The sequence below is a fragment of the Odocoileus virginianus genome, chromosome 10 (genome assembly GCF_023699985.2).
Source record: "Odocoileus virginianus isolate 20LAN1187 ecotype Illinois chromosome 10, Ovbor_1.2, whole genome shotgun sequence".
Classification (NCBI taxonomy): Eukaryota; Metazoa; Chordata; class Mammalia; order Artiodactyla; family Cervidae; genus Odocoileus; species Odocoileus virginianus.
In genome coordinates, this window is record NC_069683.1 from 57,487,741 (window position 1) to 57,510,673 (window position 22,933).

At 37.5% G+C, this 22,933-nt stretch overlaps 1 protein-coding gene and 1 pseudogene across 10 annotated transcripts in view; one reads left to right on the top strand and one right to left on the bottom strand.

The window, feature by feature from the left end:
* Nucleotides 1–22,933, top strand: part of C10H11orf65 (chromosome 10 C11orf65 homolog) — a 100,998-nt gene that overhangs the window by 67,528 nt on the left and 10,537 nt on the right. For 8 of the 10 annotated variants that reach the window (XM_070473631.1, XM_070473636.1, XM_070473638.1 and 5 more), the window contains 4 exons: nt 8,877–8,930; nt 9,063–9,263; nt 11,234–11,364; nt 22,282–22,452. In XM_070473631.1, coding sequence (XP_070329732.1) covers nt 8,877–8,930; nt 9,063–9,263; nt 11,234–11,364; nt 22,282–22,452 — 557 coding nt within the window. The remainder of the gene's footprint in view (nt 1–8,876; nt 8,931–9,062; nt 9,264–11,233; nt 11,365–22,281; nt 22,453–22,933) is intronic. The other 2 variants (XM_070473639.1, XM_070473637.1) reach the window with 2 other exon arrangements.
* Nucleotides 13,798–14,759, bottom strand: LOC110148272 (CBY1-interacting BAR domain-containing protein 1 pseudogene; annotated as a pseudogene).

The window sequence follows — 22,933 nt, forward strand, 5'->3', positions numbered from 1 at the left end:
AGTCTCTTTTTCTGTTTTGCATATAGGGTTATCGTTACCATCTTCTAAATTCCATATATATGTGTTAGTATACTGTAATGGTCTTTATCTTTCTGGCTTACTTCACTCTGTGCTTGTAGATATTTTTGATGATGGCCATTCTGACCAGTATAAGATGATGCTTCTGTTGTACTTTTGATTTGCATTTCTCTAATAATTAGCACTTCATGGGAAATAGATGGGGAAACAGTGGAAACAGTGTCAGACTTTATTTTTGGGGGCTCCAAAATCACTGCAGATGGTGCTTGCAGCCATGAAATTAAAAGACGCTTACTCCTTGGAAGGAAAGTTATGACCAACCTAGATAGCATAATAAAAAGCAGAGACATTACTTTGCCAACAAAGGTTTGTCTAGTCAAGGCTATGATTTTTCCAGTGGTCATGTATGGATGTGAGAACTCGACTGAAGAAAGCTGAGCACTGAAGAATTGATGTTTTTGAACTATGGTGTTGGAGAAGACTCTTGAGAGTCCCTTGGACTGCAAGGAGATCCAACCAGTCCATCCTAAAGGAGATCAGTCCTGGGTGTTCATTGGAAGGACTGATGCTGAAGCTGAAACTCCAATACTTTGGCCACCTCATGCGAAGAGTTGACTCATTTGAAAAGACCCTGATGCTGGGAGGGATTGGGGGCAGGAAGAGAAGGGGACGACAGAGGATGAGATGGCTGGATGGCATCAACGACTCAATGGACTTGAGTTTGAGTAAACTCTGGAAGTTTGTGATGGACAGGGAGGCCTGGCGTGCTGCGGTTCATGGGGTTGCAAAGAGTTGGACATGACTGAGCGACTGAACTGAACTGAACTGAATAATTAGCGATGTTGAGCATCTTTTTATGTGCCTTTTGTCATCAGTTTCTCATGTTTGGAGAGATGTCTGTTTAGGTTTTCCACCCATTTTTTTGACTGGGTTTTCTGTTTGTTTTTTTTTATATTGGGTTCCACGAGCTGTTTGTATATTTTGGAGATTAATCCTTCATTCATTGCTTTGTTTGCAAATATTTTCTCATATTCTGAGGACTATCTTTTCATCTCATTTATGGTTTTCTTTGTGTGCAAAAGCTTTAAGGTCCCATTAAAAATTTTTTTTTCCTAACTCAAGGAGGTGGGTCAAAAAAATCCTGCTTTTGCACTGTTGGGGGGAATGTAATACTTTGGCTACCTGATGTGAAGAACTGACTCATTGGAAAAGACCCTGTTGCTGGGAAGGATTGAAGGCAGGAGGAGAGTGGGACAACAGAGTATGAGATGGTTGGATGGCATCACCAACTCGATGGACATGAGTTTGAGCAGGCTCTGGAAGTTGGTGATGGATAGGAAAGCCTGGTGTGCTGCAGTCCATGGGGTCACAAAGAGGTGGACACGACTGAGCGACTGAACTGAACTGAAATTGATACAGCCACTATGGAGAACAGTGTCAGTTCAGTCATGCAGTCATGTCTGACTTTGCGACCCCATGAACCACAGCATGCCAGGCCTTCCTGTCCATCACCAACTCCCAGAGTCCACCCAAATTCATGTCCATTGAGTCGGTGATGCCATCCAACCATCTCATCCTCTGTCGTCCCCTTCTCCTCCTGCCCTCAGTCTTTCCCAGCATCAGGGTCTTTTCAAATGAGTCAGCTCTTTGCATCAGGAGGCCAAAGTATTAGAGTTTCAGGAGAACAGTATGGAGATTCCTTAAAAAACTAGGAGTAAAACTACCATGGGTGTTTGAGTGCTCAGTCACTTCAGTCTTGTCTAACTCTTTGTGACCCTATGGATTGTAGCCCTCTGGCCTCCTCCGTTCAGGGATTCTCCAGGCAACAACACTGGAGTGGTTTGCCATTTCCCCTTCCAGGGGGTCTTTCTGACCGGGGCTCGAACCCACATCTCTTATGACTCCCGCATTGGCAGGCAGGTTGTTCCTGGGAAGCCTTTAGAAGTATCATATGACCCAACAATCCCACTACTAGGATTATACCCTGAGAAAACCATAATTGAAAATGGTGCATGTACCTCAATATTCACTGCAGCACTAACAGCTAGAACAGGGAAGCAGCCTGGATGTCCATGGACAGATAAATAGATAAAGAAGCTGTGGTGTATACATACAATGGAATATTCAGTTCAGTTCAGTTCAGTCACTCAGTCGTGTCCGACTCTTTGCAACCCCATGAACCGCAGCACGCCAGGCCTCCCTGTCCATCACCAACTCCCGGAATTTACTCAAACTCATGTCCATCGAGTCGGTGATGCCATCCAGCCATCTCATCCTCTGTCGTCCCCTTCTTCTCCTGCCCCCAATCCCTCCCAGCATCAAGGTCTTTTTCAATGAGTCAACATTCCGCATGAGGTGGCCAAAGTATTGGAGTTTCAGCTTCAGCATCAGTCCTTCCAATGAATATTCAGGACTGATCTCTTTTAGGATGGACTGGTTGGATCTCCTTGCAGTCCAAGAGGTGAACACCCTCTTCCAACAACACAAGAGATGACTCTACACATGGACATTACCAGATGGTCAATACTGAAAATCAGATTGATTATATTTTTTGCAGTCAGAGATGGAGAAACTCTATACAATCAGCAAAAAGAAGACCAGGAGCTGACTGTGGCTCAGATCATGAACCCCTTATTGCCAAATTCAGGCTTAAATTGCACAAAGTAGGGAAAACCAGTAGACTATTCAGGTATGACCTAAATCAAATCCCTTACGATTATACAGTGGAAGTGACAAATAGATTCAAGGGATTAGATCTGATAGACAGATGCCTGAAGAACTATGGGCAGAGGTTCATGACATTGTATAGGAGGCAGTGATCAAAACCATCCCCAAGAAAAAGAAATGTGAAAAGGCAAAATGGTTTTCTGAGGAAGTCTTACAAATAGCTAAAAAAGAAGAGAAGCTAAAGGCAAAGGATAAAAGGAAAGATATATCCATTTGAAGGCAACATTCCAAAGAACAGCAAGGACAGATAAGAAAGCCTTCTTTAGTAATCAATAAAAGAAATAGAGGAAAAAATAGAATGGGAAAGACGAGATCTTTTTATGAAAACCAGAGATACCAAGGGAATATTTCATGCAAAGATGGGCACAATAAGGACAGAAATGGTATGGACCTAACAGAAGCAGAAGATATTAAGAAAAGGTGGCAGGAATACACAGAAGAATTATGCAAAAAAGATCTTCATGACCCAGATAACCATGATGGTGTGATCACTCACCTAGAGCCAGATGTCCTGGAGTGCAAAGTCAAGTGGGCCTTAGGAAGCATCACTACAAACAAAGCTAGTGGAGGTGATGGAATTCCAGCTGAGCTATTTCAAATCCTAGATGACAATGCTGTGAAAGTGCTGCACTCAATATGCCAGCAAATTTGGAAAACTCATCTGTGGACACAGGACTGGAAAAGTCAGTTTTCAGTTCAGTCCCAAAGAAAGGCAATGCCAAAGAGTGTTCAAACTACTGCACAATTGTACTCATCTCACACACTAACAAAATAATGCTCAAAATTCTCCAAGTTAGACTTCAACAGTACGTGAACTGAGAACTTCCATATGTTCAAGCTGGATTTAGAAGAGGCAGAGGAACCAGCGATCAAATTGTCAACATCCATTGAATCATAGAAAAAGCAAGAGAGTTCCAGAAAAACATCTTTGTCTGCTTTATTGACTATGCCTAAACCTTTGACTGTATGGATCACAACAAACTGTGGAAAATTCTTCAAGAGATTGGAATACCAGACCACCTTACCTGCCTCCTGAAAAATCTGTATGCAGGTCAAGAAACAACAGTTAGAACCAGGACTTGTTCCAAATTGTGAAAGGAGTATGTCAAGTCTGTATGTTGTCACCCTGCTTATTTAACTTATATGCAGAGTACATCATGCAAAATGCCAGGCTGGATGAAGCACATGCTGGAATCAAGATTGCTGGGAGAAATAGCAATAACTTCAGATATGCTGATGACACCACCCTTATGGCAGTAAGTGAAGAAGAAATAAAGAGCCTTTTGATGAAAGGGAAAGAGGAGAGTGAAAAAGCTGGCTCTAAACTCAACATTTAGAAAACTAAGATCATGGCATCTGGTCCCATCACTTCATGGCAAATAGATGGGGAAACAATGGAAGCAGTGACAGACTTTATTTTTCTTGGCTCCAAAATCACTGCAGATGATGACTGTAACCATGAAATTAAAAGACACTTGCTCCTTGGAAGAAAAGCTATGACTAACCTAGATAGCATATTAAAAAGCAGAGACATTACTTTGCCAACAAAGGTCCGTGTAGTCAAGGCTATGATTTTCCAGTAGTCATGTATGGATGTGAGAGTTGGACCATGAAGGAAGCTGAGCACTGAAGAATTGATGCTTTTGAGCTGTGATGTTGGAGAAAACTCTTGAGAGTTCTTTGGACTGCAAGGAGATCCAACCAGTCAACCCCAGAGGAAATCAGTCCTGAATATTCATTGGAAGGACTGATGCTGAAGCTGAAGCTCCAATACTTTGGCCACCTATGCGAAGACTGACTCATTGGAAAAGATCCGGATGCTAGGAAAGATTGAAGGCAGGAGGAGAAGGGGACGACAGAAAATGAGATGGTTGTATGGCATCACCAGCTGGGTGGACGTGAGTCTGAGCAAGCTCCTAGAGTTGGTGATGGACAGGGAAGCCTGGTGTGCTGCAGTTCATGGGGTTGTAAAGATTCGGACGTGACTGAGCAGCTGAACTGAACTGAGCTGAGTAGTTTTCTGGTGGTATCTTTAGGATTTTCCAGGTGTCACATCATGTCATCTGCAACAGTGACAATTTTACTTCTCCTTCTCCAATTTGGATTACTTTTATTTCTTTTCTTCTCCAATTGCCATGGTTAGGACTTCTAAAACTGTTTCCAAAAAAAGTTCAAGGGTCTATATGCTTCTCTGTTCCTGATCCTAAAGGAAATGCTTTCACTTTTTCACCAGTTAGAATGTTGTTAGTTGTGGGTTTGTTGTATATGGCCTTTATTATATTTAGGTAGTTTCCCTCTATGCCCATTTTCTGGAGAATTTTTATGATAAATGGGTGTTAAATTTTGTCAAAAGTATCATCTGCATCTCTTGAGATGATCATATTTTTTAATCTTTACTTTTTAATATGGTATATCACATTGATTGATTTGCATATATTGATGAATCATTATATCCCTTGGATAAATCCCAATTGATCATGGTATATTATGTTTTTAATGTGCTGTGAGATTCTGTTTACTAGTATTATGTTGGGGATTTTTGCATCTATGTTCATTAATGTTATTGGTCTGTAATTTTCCTTTTTTGTGATACATTTGTCTGCTTTTGGTATGAGGGTGATAGTAATAATGGCCCTCTGTAGTTTTTTGGAAGACTTTGAGAAGAATAGGTGTTAGCTTTTCTCTAAATATTTGATAGAATTTTCCTGTGAAGCTATTTGGTCCTAGATTTTTGTTTGTTGGAAGAGTTTTAATTATAGTTTTAATTTCATTGCTTGTGATTGGTCTGTTAATATTTTCTAATTCTTCCTGGTTCAGTCTTTGAAAATTGTACCTTTCCAAGAATTTGTTCATTTCTTCCAGTCTGTCAATTTTATTGGCATAATAGTTGCTTGTAGTAGTCTCTTATGATCCTTTGTATTTCTGCAAAGGATTCACTTGTAGTTTCTCCTTTTTCATTCATAATTTTGTTGATTTGAGCCCTGTCCCTTTTTTTTGACGAAGAACTATCATTCTGATAGTGTGGGATATCTCATTGTGGATTTGACTTGCATTTCTCTAATGATTAGCAATGTTGAGCACCTTTTCTTTTACATCTAAAAGAGCTAGAAAAAGAAAAACAAAACCCAAAATTTATAAAAGAAATGAAATCATGAGGATCAGAGCAGAAATTAGTGAAATATAAACCCAAAAAACCAGGAAAGATTAATGAAACTAAGAGGTGCTACTTTGAAAAACACTAAACTGATGACACGGTATCCAGACACATCAAGAGAAGAAGAGAGAGAGCTCTTTAAGGCCAGTGTTTTCTGACTGATCTGGCCAAATGATCTGTCCATTCTTGAAAATGGAGTGTTAAAGTCCCCTGTTATTAATGTGTTACTGTCCATTTCTTTCTTTATATCCATTAATGTTTGCTTTATATACTTAAGTGTTCCTGTACTGAGTGCATCTATATTTAAAATTGTTTTATATTCTTTTTGTATGGATCCTTTTATCATTATGCATCATCCTTCTTTGTCTCTTGATGCCATCTTTGTTTTAAAGTCTATGTAGTCTGATATGAGTATTCCTACCTGACTTTCTTTTGATTTACATTGTGTAGAATACCTTTTTACATCCCCTCTCTTTCAGTCTGGATGTGTCTCTAGATCTTAAGTGGATCAGTTGTAGAGTCTTGTTTTGTATCCATTTTGCATCCGCCACCCTATGTCTTTTGATTGGAGCATTTAGTCCATTTTCATTTAAAGTAATTACTCACAAGTATGTTGTTATTACCATTTGTTAATTATTTTCTGATTGTTTTTATAGTTCTTTTTTGTTCCTTTCTTCTTTTGCTCTAATCCCTTGTGACTTAATGGCTATCTTTATGTTATTTTGGGTTCCTTTCTCCTTTTTTGTTTGTGTATCTATTATAAGTTTTTGGCTTGTGATTACCATGAGGTGTATATGTGTGTCTACACACACACACACACACACACACACACACACACACACACATATAAATTTAAAGATCTCTTAAGTTTGAAAGCATTTTAAAACCCTGAATTTGTACTTGTTACTCCCTTATGTTTAATGTTTTTGATATATTTTACAGCTTTTTTTTTACATCCCTTAACTCCTTATTGTTAATTTAGATATTTTGCCACTTTTGTCTTTTATCCTCCCTACTACCTAGTAGTAGTTGATCTACTACTTTTACTATGCATTTGTCTTTAAGAATGAGATTTTTCCTTTCATAATTTTTATATTTCTTGCATAGTTTTTATATTTCTAGTTTTCCCTTAGAGGAATCGTTCTAACGTTTATTGTAAAGTTGGTTTAGTGATGCCAAACCCCTTTAGCTTTTGCTTGCCTGTAGACCTCTGTATCTACTTCAAATTTGAATGATAGCATTGCCAGGTGGAGTCATCTTGGTCATAGATTTTTTCCTTTTGTCACTTTGAATATATTGTACCACACCCGTATGACCTACAGAGTTTCTGCTGAACAGTCAGCTTGTAGTCTTATGGGCAATCCTTTTCCTGTAACTAGTTATTTTTCCCTTCCTGCTTCTAAGGTTCCCTTTTATCCTTAATTTTTGCTATTTTAATTAAAATGTGCCTTGTAGTGGACCTCTTAGAGTTTATCTTATTTTGGACTGTCTATGCTTCCTGAAACTTGATGTCTGTTTCTTTCCCCAGGTTAGGGAAGTTTTTTACCTATTACTTCTTTAAATAAATTCTCTGCCAATTTCTCTCCTTCATCTCCTTCTGGGATACCTATAATGCAAATGTCAGTATGCTTCATGTTGTCCCAGAGGTCTCCTAAGCTATCCTTATTTAAATTTTTTTTTTCTTTTTCTCTGTTCAGCTTGGGTAATTTCCACTACCCTGTCTTCCTTAAATGTTTGGTAGAATTCACCCATGAACTCATATAGGCATGGTGTTTTATACTTTGAAAGGTTAACTGTTGAATTCAATTTCTTAGATATTGATCTATTCAGATTGTCTATTTCTCCTTATGTGAGTTTTGATAGGTTATGTCTTTCAAGGAATCAGCCCATTTAGTTTAGGTTATCAATTTGGGGGCATAGAGTTGTTCATAATATTTGTTCATTATCTTTTTAGTGTCCTTGGAATCAGTAGTGATAGCCTGTCTTTCATTTCTGATATTAGTATTTTGTATACTCTATCTCTCTCACTGCTGCTGCCCAGCATCACAGGACAGAGTGAGTATCATACAATGTACCACTAATCTGGAAAAAGATCAAAATTCAAAATTAGTAGTATGGTTTCTACTGAATATGTATCACTTTTGCACCCATCATAAAGATTAAAAATTGTAAGTTAAACCATCATAAATCAGGGAACATGTGTGTGTGCATGTGTTTAATTTTTTATTTAGAAAATTATGCAAAACTAATGTTTTTCAGGCTGAACAATTTAAGATAACATCTGTTTTCTCATCTAACTTAATATAATCAGGAGACAGGTTGGGGAACAAGATTGTTTTTCTCTATTTTCCATTTTATGTGGGGCACTAAAATTTAGAAGACCAATTATATACAATTCTTACAAAATTTAAACATGGATTTTTGATTTAAAATCAAAAGTTAGCTAGGAAAAGTCAACTGGTATTAAACTCAGAGTTACTAGTCACATTTTTCTCTCTGAATCTACCTAGAGTAAAAGTGAAAGTCGCTCAGTCGAGTCCGACTCTTTGCGACCCCATGGACTGTAGTCCATGGAATTCTCCAGGCCAGAATACTGGAATGAGGTAGCCTTTTGCTTCTCAAGGGGATCTTCCCAACTTAGAAGATAATATTTAATATGAAAATCATATATTTGAGGTGTTTAAAAAAAAATTCTGTTTTATGACTAGCAAATCATCTGGCACTTAAACTTTTACATTACATAGAAAGGAAACATAGTTTGGTATAATTTTCCCAGTTATCATGTAAATTGTTTTACTCATTGAGTATCTATAAGAAAATAAATTCTGATACTTTCTAATTTAAAATTAACTGTTTGAGGTTTATTCACTTCATCTATTGCATAAGTAATCAATATTCAGTAGTTATTTAATATAATAGAGTGAGAAATTATGAACTGATATATACAGAATGTTGAAGACTAATTTTTTTTTTTTAGGCAGAACTTCTAGATGCTGCTGCTGGTATTAATGTACGATTCAGATTAGGTGGTGTAAGTATGGATAAATTCTTACTTAGTAGTATTAAAGCACATTTGTATGGAATTTAAAAGATGTAATTTTTAAAAACATAGACCATTTTCCTAATTAAATTGACATGGTTCTTTTAACTTTTCCATCTACAGGTTAAATTTCCACCTGAAATATACTATAAAATTTTCACTCACAGACATATTGAAGATCTGTGTGCTAATAGCCCTAGAGACTACACAAAACTTCCAGCAAAACATACATCTCATATTAAAAGTGATGATCTTCAGGAAGAGGATTATAGTGGCTGGTATCGTCGTATAGAGAACAATGGCTGGAGGCCTGTTTGTGAGACAGTAAGAACAGATAAATATTAATAATTTTCTATGTTATATGATTAGAAACCTATCTGCCTTTCTGAAAGTTAATTTTCAAATTTATTTTAAATAATAAATTCTACTAATTTAACTGATAAAATTTGCTTAATTACTCTGAGGCTACTAGTATACTTCAAGATTCAGCAATATCTTTTTTTTAACATATACTTCTGCTTTTAATAATCAGCTTTGAGTCCAGACCATCATTAGATACTCTCTGGCACTCACCAATTACCCATCTTTATAATAAAGCAAATCTGAAGATGTTATTGACTCTAATTAATCCCTGGACAAGAAATGGGTGTTCTTGAGATTAATATCCCATTTTCTCTACATAGCTTGTAACAGCAGACCCTAGTGGGAAATCACTTGGGTTTTCATGGTGTTGGAAAATATAACATGTATTTATATGAACTGAACAGAATGATTTTAAATATACATGGTTCCTAATGCATATATGTGATTTGAGAATTTTTCTATAGACATGTTTGTTTAATCTCCTTTTAGTGGAAGTATTTTTTTATCCAGGGATATTTGTAAACTTATATTCTAAAAGTTAACATTATCTAGTTGTATAGTTCTGGATGTTTGTTTATATGGCCTCAAGTATCTTCATTCAAATCCCTCAGTCTCTGATACACAGATTGTAGAATGTGGTATATTGAATATACTAAGTATGAAAAATGATCAAAGTGTGAATTCATTCAGTCAACAAATTTTATTGCATACCAGTTAGATGTATGGCATTTTACTAGATTCTTAAGAAGCAGTGGTAAATAAAAATATTCCTCCACTCAAGTAGTTTGCCTTTTAATTAAGGAGAGAGTCAAGTAAACAGGATATTTCAGTACAGTGCTTTAATAGGGCAGATTCTGAGTGTTTTGGGGGATAAACTCTCCTCTTTGTTATTTAATGTGTATGTGGTTAGGGAGGAGGAATGAACTGAAAATAGAAAAACAAGCAACCAGCTAGTATAAAGCATCATACAGTGGAAATCACAAAGTTTCCGAGAAGGCAATGGCATCCCACTCCAGTACTCTTGCCTGGAAAATCCCATGGACGGAGGAGCCTGGTAGGCTGCAGTCCATGGGGTCGCTAGGAGTTGGACACGACTGAGCGACTTCACTTTGACTTTTCACTTTCATGCACTGGAGAAGGAAATGGCAACCTACTCCAGTATTCTTGCCTGGAGAATCCCAGGGACGGGGGAGCCTGGTGGGCTGCCGTCTATGGGGTCGCACAGAGTCGGACACGACTGAAGCGACTTAGCAGCAGCAGCATGAAGTCTTAGGATACAGTGGTGAGACTTCTGTATTCTTGGAGGGTGCCCATATTCCTTGAGGATTTGTTGTTATTGTTCAGTTGCTAAGTTGTGTCTGACTCTTTGTGACCCCATGAACTGTAGCATGCCAGGCTTCCATGTCCTTCACTATCTCCCTGAGTTTGCTCAAACTCATGTCCATTGAGTCGGTGATGCCATCCAACCATCTCATCCTCTGTCATTCTCTTCTCCTGTTACCCTCAATCTTTCCCAGCATCAGGGTCTTTTCTTTTCCAGTGAGTTGGCTTTTCCCATCAAAGGCCATCAGTACTTTGGTGGCAAAGTACTGAGGATTAGAGTCTTAAAAAGTCAGTAGCACCTACTGCTCGGCTGTGTTCTTATGAGAAACTAAAACACCCCTAGAATATGTCTATTCACTTATTCATTCAACAAGTACTTATTAAATAGTACCTCAGTATACTAATCCTTTTTAGTTTTTCTATGGCATGTGCTCTTAAGGCTCAATGTGCTATTCACTCAATTAGAAATATCTTAAAAGGGTCTATCCTCTCCTCTATTTCTATCTTGGTATATTCCTACTGAACACACAGAAGTTCTTATTTATAGTCAGATTACCTCACAATCAGTAATTTAATATTTTGTGTATTCATTTTTCATTTCTCAATAGTTTTTGAGGCCTGCTGAAAATGTGATCATGGGAGACAAAAAGGAAAGTGAATTCCACTTCTCCAAACTGAAGAGAAGGCAAGATATGGAAAAGAAAAGAAAAATTAGAAAAATAGAATGGATGCAGCAAATGTAAGTTGATGAAATACTTAGAATTATTAAAGAAGTATATAGTTGTTTTCAAAAATTGCTATCACTAGTAAAAATAGCTACATGTTATTTCAAAAATAAGATGAAAGATTACAGTTATTTTTTAAAAATACATAGAAAGCAAATATTTAATAAATGTTTGCTAGAGACTGTTAATATCTAAGATATAAGTGGAAAAAGACAAATTCTCTTTGACCTCAAGGAAATCACAATCTTTTGCCACATGAGATGAAAATCAGCATTTACTTTAATATTTGAGATTAATATGACTTATTCACCAGGCATAGGTATTCCCTGGTGGCTCAGATGGTAAAGAGTCTGCCTGCAATGCAGGAGAACCAGATTCAATCCCTGGGTTAGGAAGATCCCCTGGAGAAGGAAGTGGCAACCCACTCCAGTATTCTTGCCTAGAAAAATCCCATGGACGGAGGAGCGTGGCAGGCTACAGTCCTTGGGGTCGCAAATAGTTGGACACAACTGAAGCAACTTCACTAATACGACCTTCTAGACTTACTCTATACCATTCTCAATCTTTTTATGTCCCCTAAAGAAACTGACATGTAAGGATTACACTAAAAAGTATTCTGCACCTATCTAACAAATATCAAAAGCAAGTCACAAAGGACTCAAATCATACCCCAGTTTACTTGACAGTGTATAAGAACAGTGGAGAAGGGAATGGCAACCCACTCCCGTATTCTTGCCTGGGACATCCCACAGACAGAGGAGCTTGGTAGACTACAGCCCAGGGAGTTGCAGAGAGTCAAACATGACTGAGCAACTGAGCACACACCACATACATACAAAAACAAAGCCCTCAGATATTTAAAGGAATCCAAAAACACTTCAGTGCTCTAAATCATATAAAATTAACAGTGTCTACCATGTAGTAATCAATTGCCATGCATTCAAAGAAGCAGGAAAATATCCTGAGAAGAAAAAATAATATCAGCCAACTCGGCCAAACACCCATGGCTGATTCATGTCAAAGGAATGGCAAAATTCACTACAATATTGTAAAGTAACTAGCCTTCAATTAAACTAAATAAATTAATAAAATAAAATAAAATAAAAAGGCCGGAAAACTTTTCAGATAGATAAAAGCTGAAGAAGAAAAGTGATTCTAAGTAAAAATTTAGATCCATACAAGAATGAAGAACACCAAAAATGGTAACTGTGTAAGTAAATGTTCTTCTTACTACTTAAACCTCTTTAAAAAGTAATTAACTAACTACTGAACTATACACTTAAAAATAGTCAAGATAAATAGTTAAGATGATAAATTTTATGTCATTTTTACCACAATTTTTTAAATGATAGGTATTACATTTTTATACTGCAAAGTAATAAGCTAATATTGATGTTGCCAATCAAGTTATACTTAAGTTCCTGATTCCACAATTATACTCCTTTTCTCTTATATTGAAAAACTTCATCAAATATGATAAAATTACTGGACTTCCCTGGTGGTGCAGTGGAAAAGAAATGCCTACCAATGCAAGAGACACGAGTTCAATCCCTGGTCCAGAAAGATTCCACATGCTGTGGTGCAATTAAGCCAATGTGTGATAACTACTGAGCCTGCATTCTAGAGCATGCAGGTCACAACTGTTTAACCTGTGAGCTGCAACTACTGAAGCCTGTGTACCCAGAGCCTGTGCTCCATGACAAGAAAAGCCACAGCAATGAGAAGCCCACACACTGCAACAAAGAGTAGCCTCTGCTGGCCACAACCAGAGAAAGTTTGCCTAAAGTGGACAATAAATTAGTAAAGCTATAGAAGGTTGGAGTAACACTATCAACCAACTTGACATAATTGGCTAGAGCGCTGAACTCAACCAAAGAAAACAGATTCTTTTCAAGTGCACATGAAAAACCTTCACCAAAATACACCATATTCTGGGTCATGAAATAAATATCTATAAATTTAAAAGAATTAAAATCATACAAAGGAAGTTTTCTAATCATGATGATATTAGAAATAATTTATTTTTTTTATGGAATAAAATTTGTATTTAATCAGAATGACTATCTAGGACCCTGTTCTGGTGTTGAAAGCATGGTGTCTTAATCTAAAGGAAGTAAGTGGAATTGTTAAATCTCTTTTTGTTGTTATTTACCTACTACAACCAACTAGGTTAGTGCATTAATTTGAAACAGTGCCAAAATACATTGTTTTTAAAAAACAATGGCACCTATAAAAAAGATAGTATGATGCTAGATAGAAATGTTGAAATGACTGATGGGTAATATTTTTTAAAACTTCCATTTTTGGTTGGCATAAATTTCCTTTAATAATTTCTACATTTCCAATAGCATTTCATTTGAGGTTTAACGTATCAAGCCAGTATTATGTTTTTCAGTTTTAGTAATTCTGGATTCCAGGTCATTTAAGATGAAAATGGAAATGCAAAATTTACTTAAGAAATTTAATTTTCTTCTTCTGTAACATCTAAGTCTTCATCCTCTTCATCATCTTCTTCTGTTTGCTGATCCTTTCTTAGTCGACAGGTCAATACCTGTCCTGTTCCAGATACACACTTAGCTGACAATGATCTTTGAAGAGGTGACTTCGAATTTGCTCTTACAATATCTAAACGGGATGGATAATCTTGGGGATACAGAGAATGTCGGAAAACCTCTAAATCTTCTTCTTCATCAATCTTTTGTATATTTTGGTAGGCAGCAGTGTAGACCTCTAAAGCTTTGCCGTGAAATAACATTTCAATAGTGATAAATTCTGAAAATATAGTCTTTATATCCTTTATTTTCTGCTTTTCAAAATTGTCAATAGTTTACTCCAGATGACGAGTTGTTCGGGTAGCATCCATTGTAGCTCTTTGTAATTCAGTTTCTGCCTGTGAAATAACATGTCGATCAGATGGATTTCTCTGACGTGTTCTTTCTAACTGAGTTAACTGTTCAGTTTCTCGATTCCTTGCTGTTAATGTTGCTTTGAGATCATCTCGCTTCATTTTTACAATGGTTCCATAAGCTTTCAAAGGTTCAGCTACTTTGGCTTCAAGTCTTCTAACCTCGGCTTGTCGATAATCCTGAAGTTTGGCAAACTCGTCCGCAAAGTTTTTCAGGCCCTGCTTTAAGTGCGGGGTCTCAGTAGAGGCATACACGTTGATTTCGTTCACCAGGAGGTCCGCTTTGTCTCGCAGTCGGGCGGTTTTCCGCACGTACGCAGCGAAGATCTGGCACGGCTCTCCGAAATGTTTCTCCACATTGGTGACAGCATCTTGCAGTTGTCTGGTCTGAGCATCCCGGTTTTCCAAGCTGCGCCTCAACATGCTGCCTCGCTCACTGCTGGAGACCCCGGGCTGAGGCCCAACGACAGGGTCTCGGCGCCTGGACGTGCGCTGGGGCGCGAGAGCCCGCCCCGCTAGAAATAATTTAAAACAGAGTAAAATAACAGAAACATTTCTTGATTTCTGGAAAACCTCCAAATACTTGGATATTAAACAGCATATCTTCAAATAATCCATAAGTCAAAGTCACAAAAGGAACTTGAAAATATTTTTGGTTAATAAAAAATGAAAACAGCATACTAAAATTGGGGAAATGCAGCTAAAGAAGTACTTACAGGAAAATTTATATCATTTTCTATGAGACTAGTGTTATCAGATAAAAAACTACTCAAGATTTATGAGGGAAAAAAACAAAAAATAACAAACCAATATTCTCTTATGAACATGATAATAAGTAACATTATAAACAAATGGAGTTTATCCTTGGAATACAAGATTGGTTGGAAATCAATCAATGCAATTCACCAAATTAGCAGACTTAAAAAAGAAAACTGGATATGATGATTTCAAAAAGATGCAGAAAAAGTATTTAGAAAAGTCTAGCTAACATTTGTAATTAAAATTCTTGGCAAATTAAGAATAGATATGAGCCTCCTCAACTTGATGAAGAGCATCTATGAAAAGCCTGCAGCCAACATGATACCTAATGGTGAGTGGCTGAATGCTTTCTCTCTAAGATCAGATGTCTGCACTCACTACTTCTTCACAACGTTGCACTGGATGTCCTCGTTAGCACAATAAGGGTGGCAGGGTGGAATTGTGGGAGAGAGACTGAGATTGGAAAAGAAGAACTAAAATAATCTTTAATCACAACTGATATGATCATCTGAGGTTAGTGATATTTCTCATGGCAGTCTTAATTCCAGTTTATGCTTCATCCAGCCCGGCATTTCGCATGATGTACTCTGCATATAACTTAAACAAGCAGAATGACAATATACGGCCTTAACGTACTCTTTTCCCAATTTGGAACCAGTCCGTTGTTCCATGTCCAGTTCTAAAACTGTTCCTTCTTGACCTGCATACAGATTTCTCAGGAGGCAGGTAAGGTGGTCTGGTATTCCCATCTCTTTAAGAATTTTCCACAGTTTGACTGTGATCCACACAGTCAAATACTTTAGCATAGTCAGTGAAGCAGAAGTAGATGTTTTTCTGGAATTTTCTTGCTTTTTCTATGATCCAGTGGATGTTGGCAATTTGAAATACTGGGCTGGATGAAGTACTAGCTGGAATCAAGATTGCTGGGAGAAATATCAATAATCTCAGATATGCAGATGATACCACCCTCATGGCAGAAAGTGAAGAGAAACTAAAAAGCCTCTTGATGAAAGTGAAAGAGGAGAGTGAAAAAGTTGGCTTAAAGCTCAACATTCAGAAAACTAAGATCATGACATCTGGTCCCATCACTTCATGGGAAATAGATGGGGAAAGTGGAAACAGTGGCTGACTTTATTTTTCTGGGCTCCAAAATCACTGCAGATGGTGATTGCAGCCATGAAATTAAAAGACGCTTTCTCCTTGGAAGGAAAGTTATGAACAACCTAGACAGCATATTAAAAAGCAGAGACATTACTTTGCCAACAAAGGTCTGTCTAGTCAAGGCTATGGTTTTTCCAATGGTCATGTATGGACGTGAGAACTGGACTGTGAAGAAAACTGAGCATTGATGCTTTTCAACTGTGGTGTTAGAGAAGACTCTTGAGAGTCCCTTGGACTGCAAGGAGATCCAACCAGTCCATCCTGAAGGAGATAAGTCCTGGGTGTTCATTGGAAGGACTGATGTTGAAGCTGAAACTCCAGTACTTTGGCCACCTGATGCAAAGAGCTGACTCATTGGAAAAGTCCCTGATGCTGGGAAAGATTGAGGGCAAGAAGAGAAGGGGACGACAGAAGATGAGATGGTTTGATGGCATCCCCGACTCAATGGACATGGATGTGGGTAGACTCTGGGAGTTGGTGATGGACAGGGAGGCCTGACATGCTGCGGTTCATGGAGTCGCAAAGAGTCAGAAACGACTGAGCGACTGAACCGAACTGAACTACAAACAAAGCTAGTGGAGGTGATGGAATTCCAGCTGAGCTATTTCAAATCCTAAAACATGATGCTGTTAAAGTGCTACACTCAATATGCCAGCAAATTTGGAAAACTCAACAATGGCCATCTGACTGAAAAAGTTCAGTTTTCCTTCCATTCCAAAAGAAAGTCAATGCCAAAGAATGTTCAAACTACCATATAGTTGTGCTCATTTCACATGCTAGCAAGGTAGTGCTCAAAATCCTTCAAGCTAGGCTTCAGAAGTACATGAACCGAGAACTTCCAGATGTACTAGCTAGATTTACAAAAGGCAGAGAAATCAGAGATCAAATTGCCAACATCTATTGAATTGTAGAATAAAACAAGGGAATTCCAGAAAAACATCTGCTTCATTGACTACACTAAAACCTTTTACTGTGTGGATCACAACAAAGCGGAAAATTCTTAAAAGAGCTAGGAATACCAGACCACCTTACCTGTCTCTTGAGAAACCTGTATGCAGGACAAGAAGCAGCAGTTAACACCCGACATGGAACAATGTACCAATTAAAAATTGAGAAAGCAGTATGTACATCAAAGCTGTACATTGTCACTCTGCTTATTTAACTTCTGTGCAGAGTACATGATGTGAAATGCCAGGCTAGATGATCACAAGTTGTATCAAGATTGCCAGGAGAAATATCAGCAGTCTCAGATATGCAGATGATATCACTGTAATGGCAGAAAGCAAAGAGGGACTAAAGAGCCTCTTGATGAGAGTGAAAGAGAATGAAAAAGGTGGCTTAAAACTCAACATTCAAAAACTAAGATCATGGCATCTGGTCCCATCACTTTGTGGTAATAGATGGGGAAAAAGTGGAAACAGTGGCAGATTTTCTTTTCTTTTTTTTTTTTTGAACATTAATATATACTATTTTATTTTTATTTTTTTTTCCATTTATTTTTATTAGTTGGAGGCTAATTACTTTACATCATTGCAGTGGTTTTTGTCATACATTGAAATGAATTAGCCATGGATTTACATGTATTCCCCATCCCGGTCCTCCCTCCCACCTCTCTCTCCACCTGATCCCTCTGGGTCTTCCCAGTGCACCAGGCCCGAGCACTTGTCTCATGCACCCAACCTGGGCTGGTGATCTGTTTCACCCTAGATAATATACATGTTTCAATGCTGTTCTCTTGAAACATCCCACTCTTGCCTTCTCCCAGAGTCCACAAGTCTGTTCTATACATCTGGTTTTTTTTCTTGTGCTCCAAAATCACGGCAGATGGTGACTGCAGCCATGAAATTAAAAAAGGCTTGCTCTTTGGAAGAAAAGTTATGACCAACCTAGACAGCATATTAGAAAGCAGAGACATTACTTTGCCAACAAAGTCAGTATAGCCAAAGCTATGGTTTTTCCAGTAGTCATATATGAATATGAGAGTTGGACCATAAAGAAGGCTGAGCACTGAAGAATTGATGCTTTCGAATTGTGGTACTGGAGAAGACTCTTGAGAGCCCTTTGGACTATAAGGAGATCAAGGCAGTCAATCCTAAAGGAAATCAATCCTGAATATTCATTAGAAGAACTGATGCTGAAGCTCCAATGCCTTGGCCACCTAATGCAAAGAGCCAGCTCATTGGAAAAGACACTGTTGCTGGGAAAGAGTGAGGACAAGAGGAGAAGGGGGCAGAAGAGGATGAGATGGTTGGATGGCATCATTTTCTCAGTGGACGTGAGTCTAAGCAAACTCCAGGAGATAGTGAAGGACTGGGAAGTCTGGCATGCTGCTGTTCATGGGGTTTCAGAGTCAGACATAACTTGGCAACTGAACAACAGCAACAACTCAGTAACTGCTCACATTGTCCAGGCTACAGGGATGGAAGCTATACCTAGACTCATAAATATAGTCTTTTCTTCACTAAGGCCATTCTGGCTATATAGTCACATCTGACTGTATGCAAAAGTTATAACTTTGCCCTCCATAATGGGATATGTTGGCTACCCAGTGGCGGCCTAATTATACTGGGCCCTTCCCATAATACAGGAGGAACCCTTCTGTCTTCAGAATGATAAACATTCTGAATATGTATTATAGTTTATTTATCTGCTCCATCACTCTGTCAGCAATACCGTTTATTATGTTATGCCTATCCATCACGATTTTATTCCATACAACACTATCTACAACCAGGTGACTCATGTGCAGCAAAGGAACTGTGGTCACGGACTCAGAAGAACAAAATACACTCATCATTGCCTAGAAACAGCTGACTTTGACAGAATGGCAGTAAGACTTGCTGACATTCAGCTATAGCACCAGCTAGGAGCCATCTAGTAATAAGCTAATACACATGAATAATTTCCTATTTTATTTATTCTTTTTTTGTTTATTTATTCTCAAAACAGTCCTCATCCATAACTGAGCTCTGTATTTCTAATTATATGGTCATTTCCATCTCAAATTCAACAAGTCCAAAGTTCAATTTCTTGTTTCCCATCATAAAAGGGGTTTCTTTTCAGTATTCCTCCTGGCCTCAGTTTATGACACTATCATTTTACCTAGTCATCCAAGCCAGAAATGCAGATGTTGCCCTAGATTTCTTACCTTTCATAAACTCCTGTACGTAACCCATCATTAGGTCTTATTAATTGTGCTTCCAAAGTATCTCCCAAATCTTCTCCCACTGCAAACTGCAGCATTTCATCATCCTCAACTCTACTTTACCGGGCAAGTCCTTCTAGTTGGTCTCTTTGTCTCTAATAGCTCCTCTGTTTGCTTGTTGTTCAGTTGCTTCAGTCGTGTCTGACTCTTTGCGACCCGATGGACTGTAGCCCACTGGGCTCCTCTCTATATAAATCCTGAGGTGATATCTCTAAAACCGATTAAATCACTTACTTACCTGAAACCTATTTGGGGCTTCACATCACTTACATCCCACATGATATTCCTTATCCCTAGGTTGCTCTTTTCTGGCTCAGCAACCTTTGATATTTGGCTCAAATATCTCCTTCTGAAGTTTCACCTGACTTACCTAGACATAGTTCAGCACTTCTTTTGAAGTGCCCCATGGATCTTTTATATACTCAGTTGTAATGATTTTGTGATTATCTATTTGTCTGCCATCTCCACTAGATTTTTAGCCCCTAAAGAACAGAAATTCTGTTCTATTAACTTAGTTCTTAGTTACTGGACCTCAGACCCACTAGATGTTTAATGAATATATGTTGCTTGCTCGCTGAGTGAATGAATGCATTAATCCTTATATCGGAGTGTTGCTTCCTTTTTTTAGGGTGGCAAAGGATGAATGAGAAATTTTGCTTTGTGTGCTTTGGTCACTTATGGCATTTAAATACTTCCATTTGACTGTTGCTGATAATCAATAGTTGACAAAATCTTCATTTTTTTTTTAACCTCTGTCTTACTAAAAGAACTTTGATCTTCACATCAGGTCCTTTACTGTGTACCTACAGATCTTAGCTCTCCTCGACCTCATTTCCAGTTTCAACATTGGTTGTTACTAGGTCTTTGAATTTAAATTTCTCTCCCTGTCATGATATTTAGACAGTTTAGTTAAAAAATTTAAACACGAAATCTTTTAGTTTAGAAAGAATATGAGGACATTTTAAGGGAATATACTGCAATATCACTTATAAAGTCAAATTTTTTTTCTTTTAAAACACCACCCTATAAAACAAGTTATGATTATTATAAAGCAGTCTTTATTTCTGATCACTATTATATTTGAAATTCTGTTTGTACTGGCTAGCTTGTTTTTGTTTTATGATTTTTATAGCCCAGCTAATAGTGACTAACATTTAAAGAATTCAAAACAGAATTATATTATTGGAATAAATTTCTTAATTCTCTGTAAAACAAAGTATGAGAGCAAAAATAGATATCTGAATTGTTTATTATATTTATAAAAAGGAATATCATCCAGGTTTCCAGATCTGATCTTAAGTGTTTGTATATTTGGAAAGGCAAAACATGGAGTAGTTGATAAAAAATGCATTCACCCCCAGCCTTCCAGTATTTTTTAATTTCTAAATGTATTTTTGTTATGGCATGAGAATTAGTTAATAAATCTGGGCCAGTGGATACCATCATTCATTCATTCATTTAAAATAGGTGCCTATTTGTTCAGGGACCAGAGGATAGAGTAGAAGATTCCAAGTTTTATGAAGGAATTTCACCCCTGTACATGATGCTTTACAAACAGTTGGCACTCAATATTTACTAAATGAATAACTGAACAAAGACCTATAGAAAAATTGTGAAATCATAGTTTATTATAACCTGTACTCTTACTAAACAATATAAATCAAGAGGTATGTTCCTGCTTCTATAAAATATATTAGTTCTCGTGGATTATTGGGGCTTCCCTGGTGGCTCAGAATGTAAAGCATCTGCCTTGCAGTGTGGGAGACCTGGGTTTGATTCCTGGGTCTGGAAGATCCCCTGGAGAAGGAAATGGCAACCCACTTCAGTACTCTTGCCTGGAAAATCCCATGGATGGAGGAGCCTGCTAGGCTATATCCATGGGGGTCCACAAAGAGTTGGACATGACTGAACAACTTCACTTTCTTTCTTTCTCATGAATTATTATCCATTTAAAGGCTGACACAGTGGAAGCTTCCTGAGTGCAGGGGCATATCTTGTCACTGTCCTATCTCTTGCCACAGGATTATGTAAGCTTTCTTTGATTGAATGTTTATTATGTGCTAGTCATTGTCCTAAATGTTTTATAGGGATTTACACTTCTAAACCTCTCAAGAGAGATAGGAGGAAGTAGTGGGGTTTTTTTGAAGTATAGTTGATTTACAATACTGTATTAGTTTCAAGTGTACAACATAGTGATTCAATAATTTTAAAGATTATACTCCACTTAATATTATTATAAAACACTGGCTATATTTTCCTGTGCTGTACAATATATCTATCCTTGTTGCTTGAAATGGCAACCCACTCTAGTATTCTTGCCTGGAAAATCCCATGGACAGAGGAGCCTGTGTGGGCTATGCTCCACAGGGTAGCAACGAGCCGGACACGACTGAGCGACTTCACTTTCACGTGAACTCCCTCCCCCTTCTCTCTCACCATTGGTAACCTGCTAGTTTGTTCTCTACATCTGTGGGTCTGTTTTTGTTTTATTACATATATTTAATTTTTTTTAGTTTTTAGATTAGCCATATGACTTTGTAAAAGTTACTCTTCTGGGGTTTATTGCATTGCCTGTGAAACAAATGGGATAGTTATTTGGTCTCTAAGATCCTTTGACTCTGTAATTTTATACTTAGCTTTTCCTTGTATCACAACAGTACAACTTACTGAGAGGTGATTTTGAAATGAGGCTTCTCTAGTTAGTGTGGTTGATTAAGCTGCTTTGTTTTTTTTTCAGATGATCCCATCACATACAACTTGGCTTAAATGTATTTAAATTAAATAGGATGAAAACTTTGTTTATGATGTAAATAGTTTGACAGCAATAATGTATACTAACTTCATCCACTAGCAGTCACCTAATTCAAAGGATTTATCTCACTCTTCCTTTCCTATATGTAGGTACTATGCAGGAAACCTGGAGGCTAAGTCAACAAATTACGAAACTGTAGGTTTAATTCAAACAGCAACAAAAGGCCTATTAAGAACTATTGAAGATGGTGGAATAGATTCTGTGATGGAATGGGAAGTGGATGAAGTGCTGAACTGGACAAACACACTCAACTTTGATGAGTAAATATATGTTGCTATTCTTGGGGAGCAAGGGCATGCATCAGGCATCAGGGCAGTCAATATTTTTCTAATATTTCTCACTCCCATGTTGGATCTTGGGGGCCACTAACATTCTCTTAAAAGCTCCTTACATTTTTATTATCTTATAGAAAGAAAAGGAAATGAGAGAGAAATATAAAAAGGGATGATCTGAAAGTAGAAAAAAGAAAAATAGATTTGGGTGTTCTTTATTATCAGACTTTATTTGTATGCCTTAGTTTAACTTTGTTTTACTCTTACTTTGGGATACAGAAACCAAGCTAAGAACATGAAATTAATAATATAAAGAATTTCCTTAATCTGTATTCCCTAATCTTCCTGTGTGGGACATTAAAAAGTTATTTTTTAGTGACATATTTTTGCCCTTGAAAAACATTTTTAGGACTTTTTTGTGTGATGGAAATTAAAAAATACTTCATGTGGTCATTTGCTGCTGCTGCTG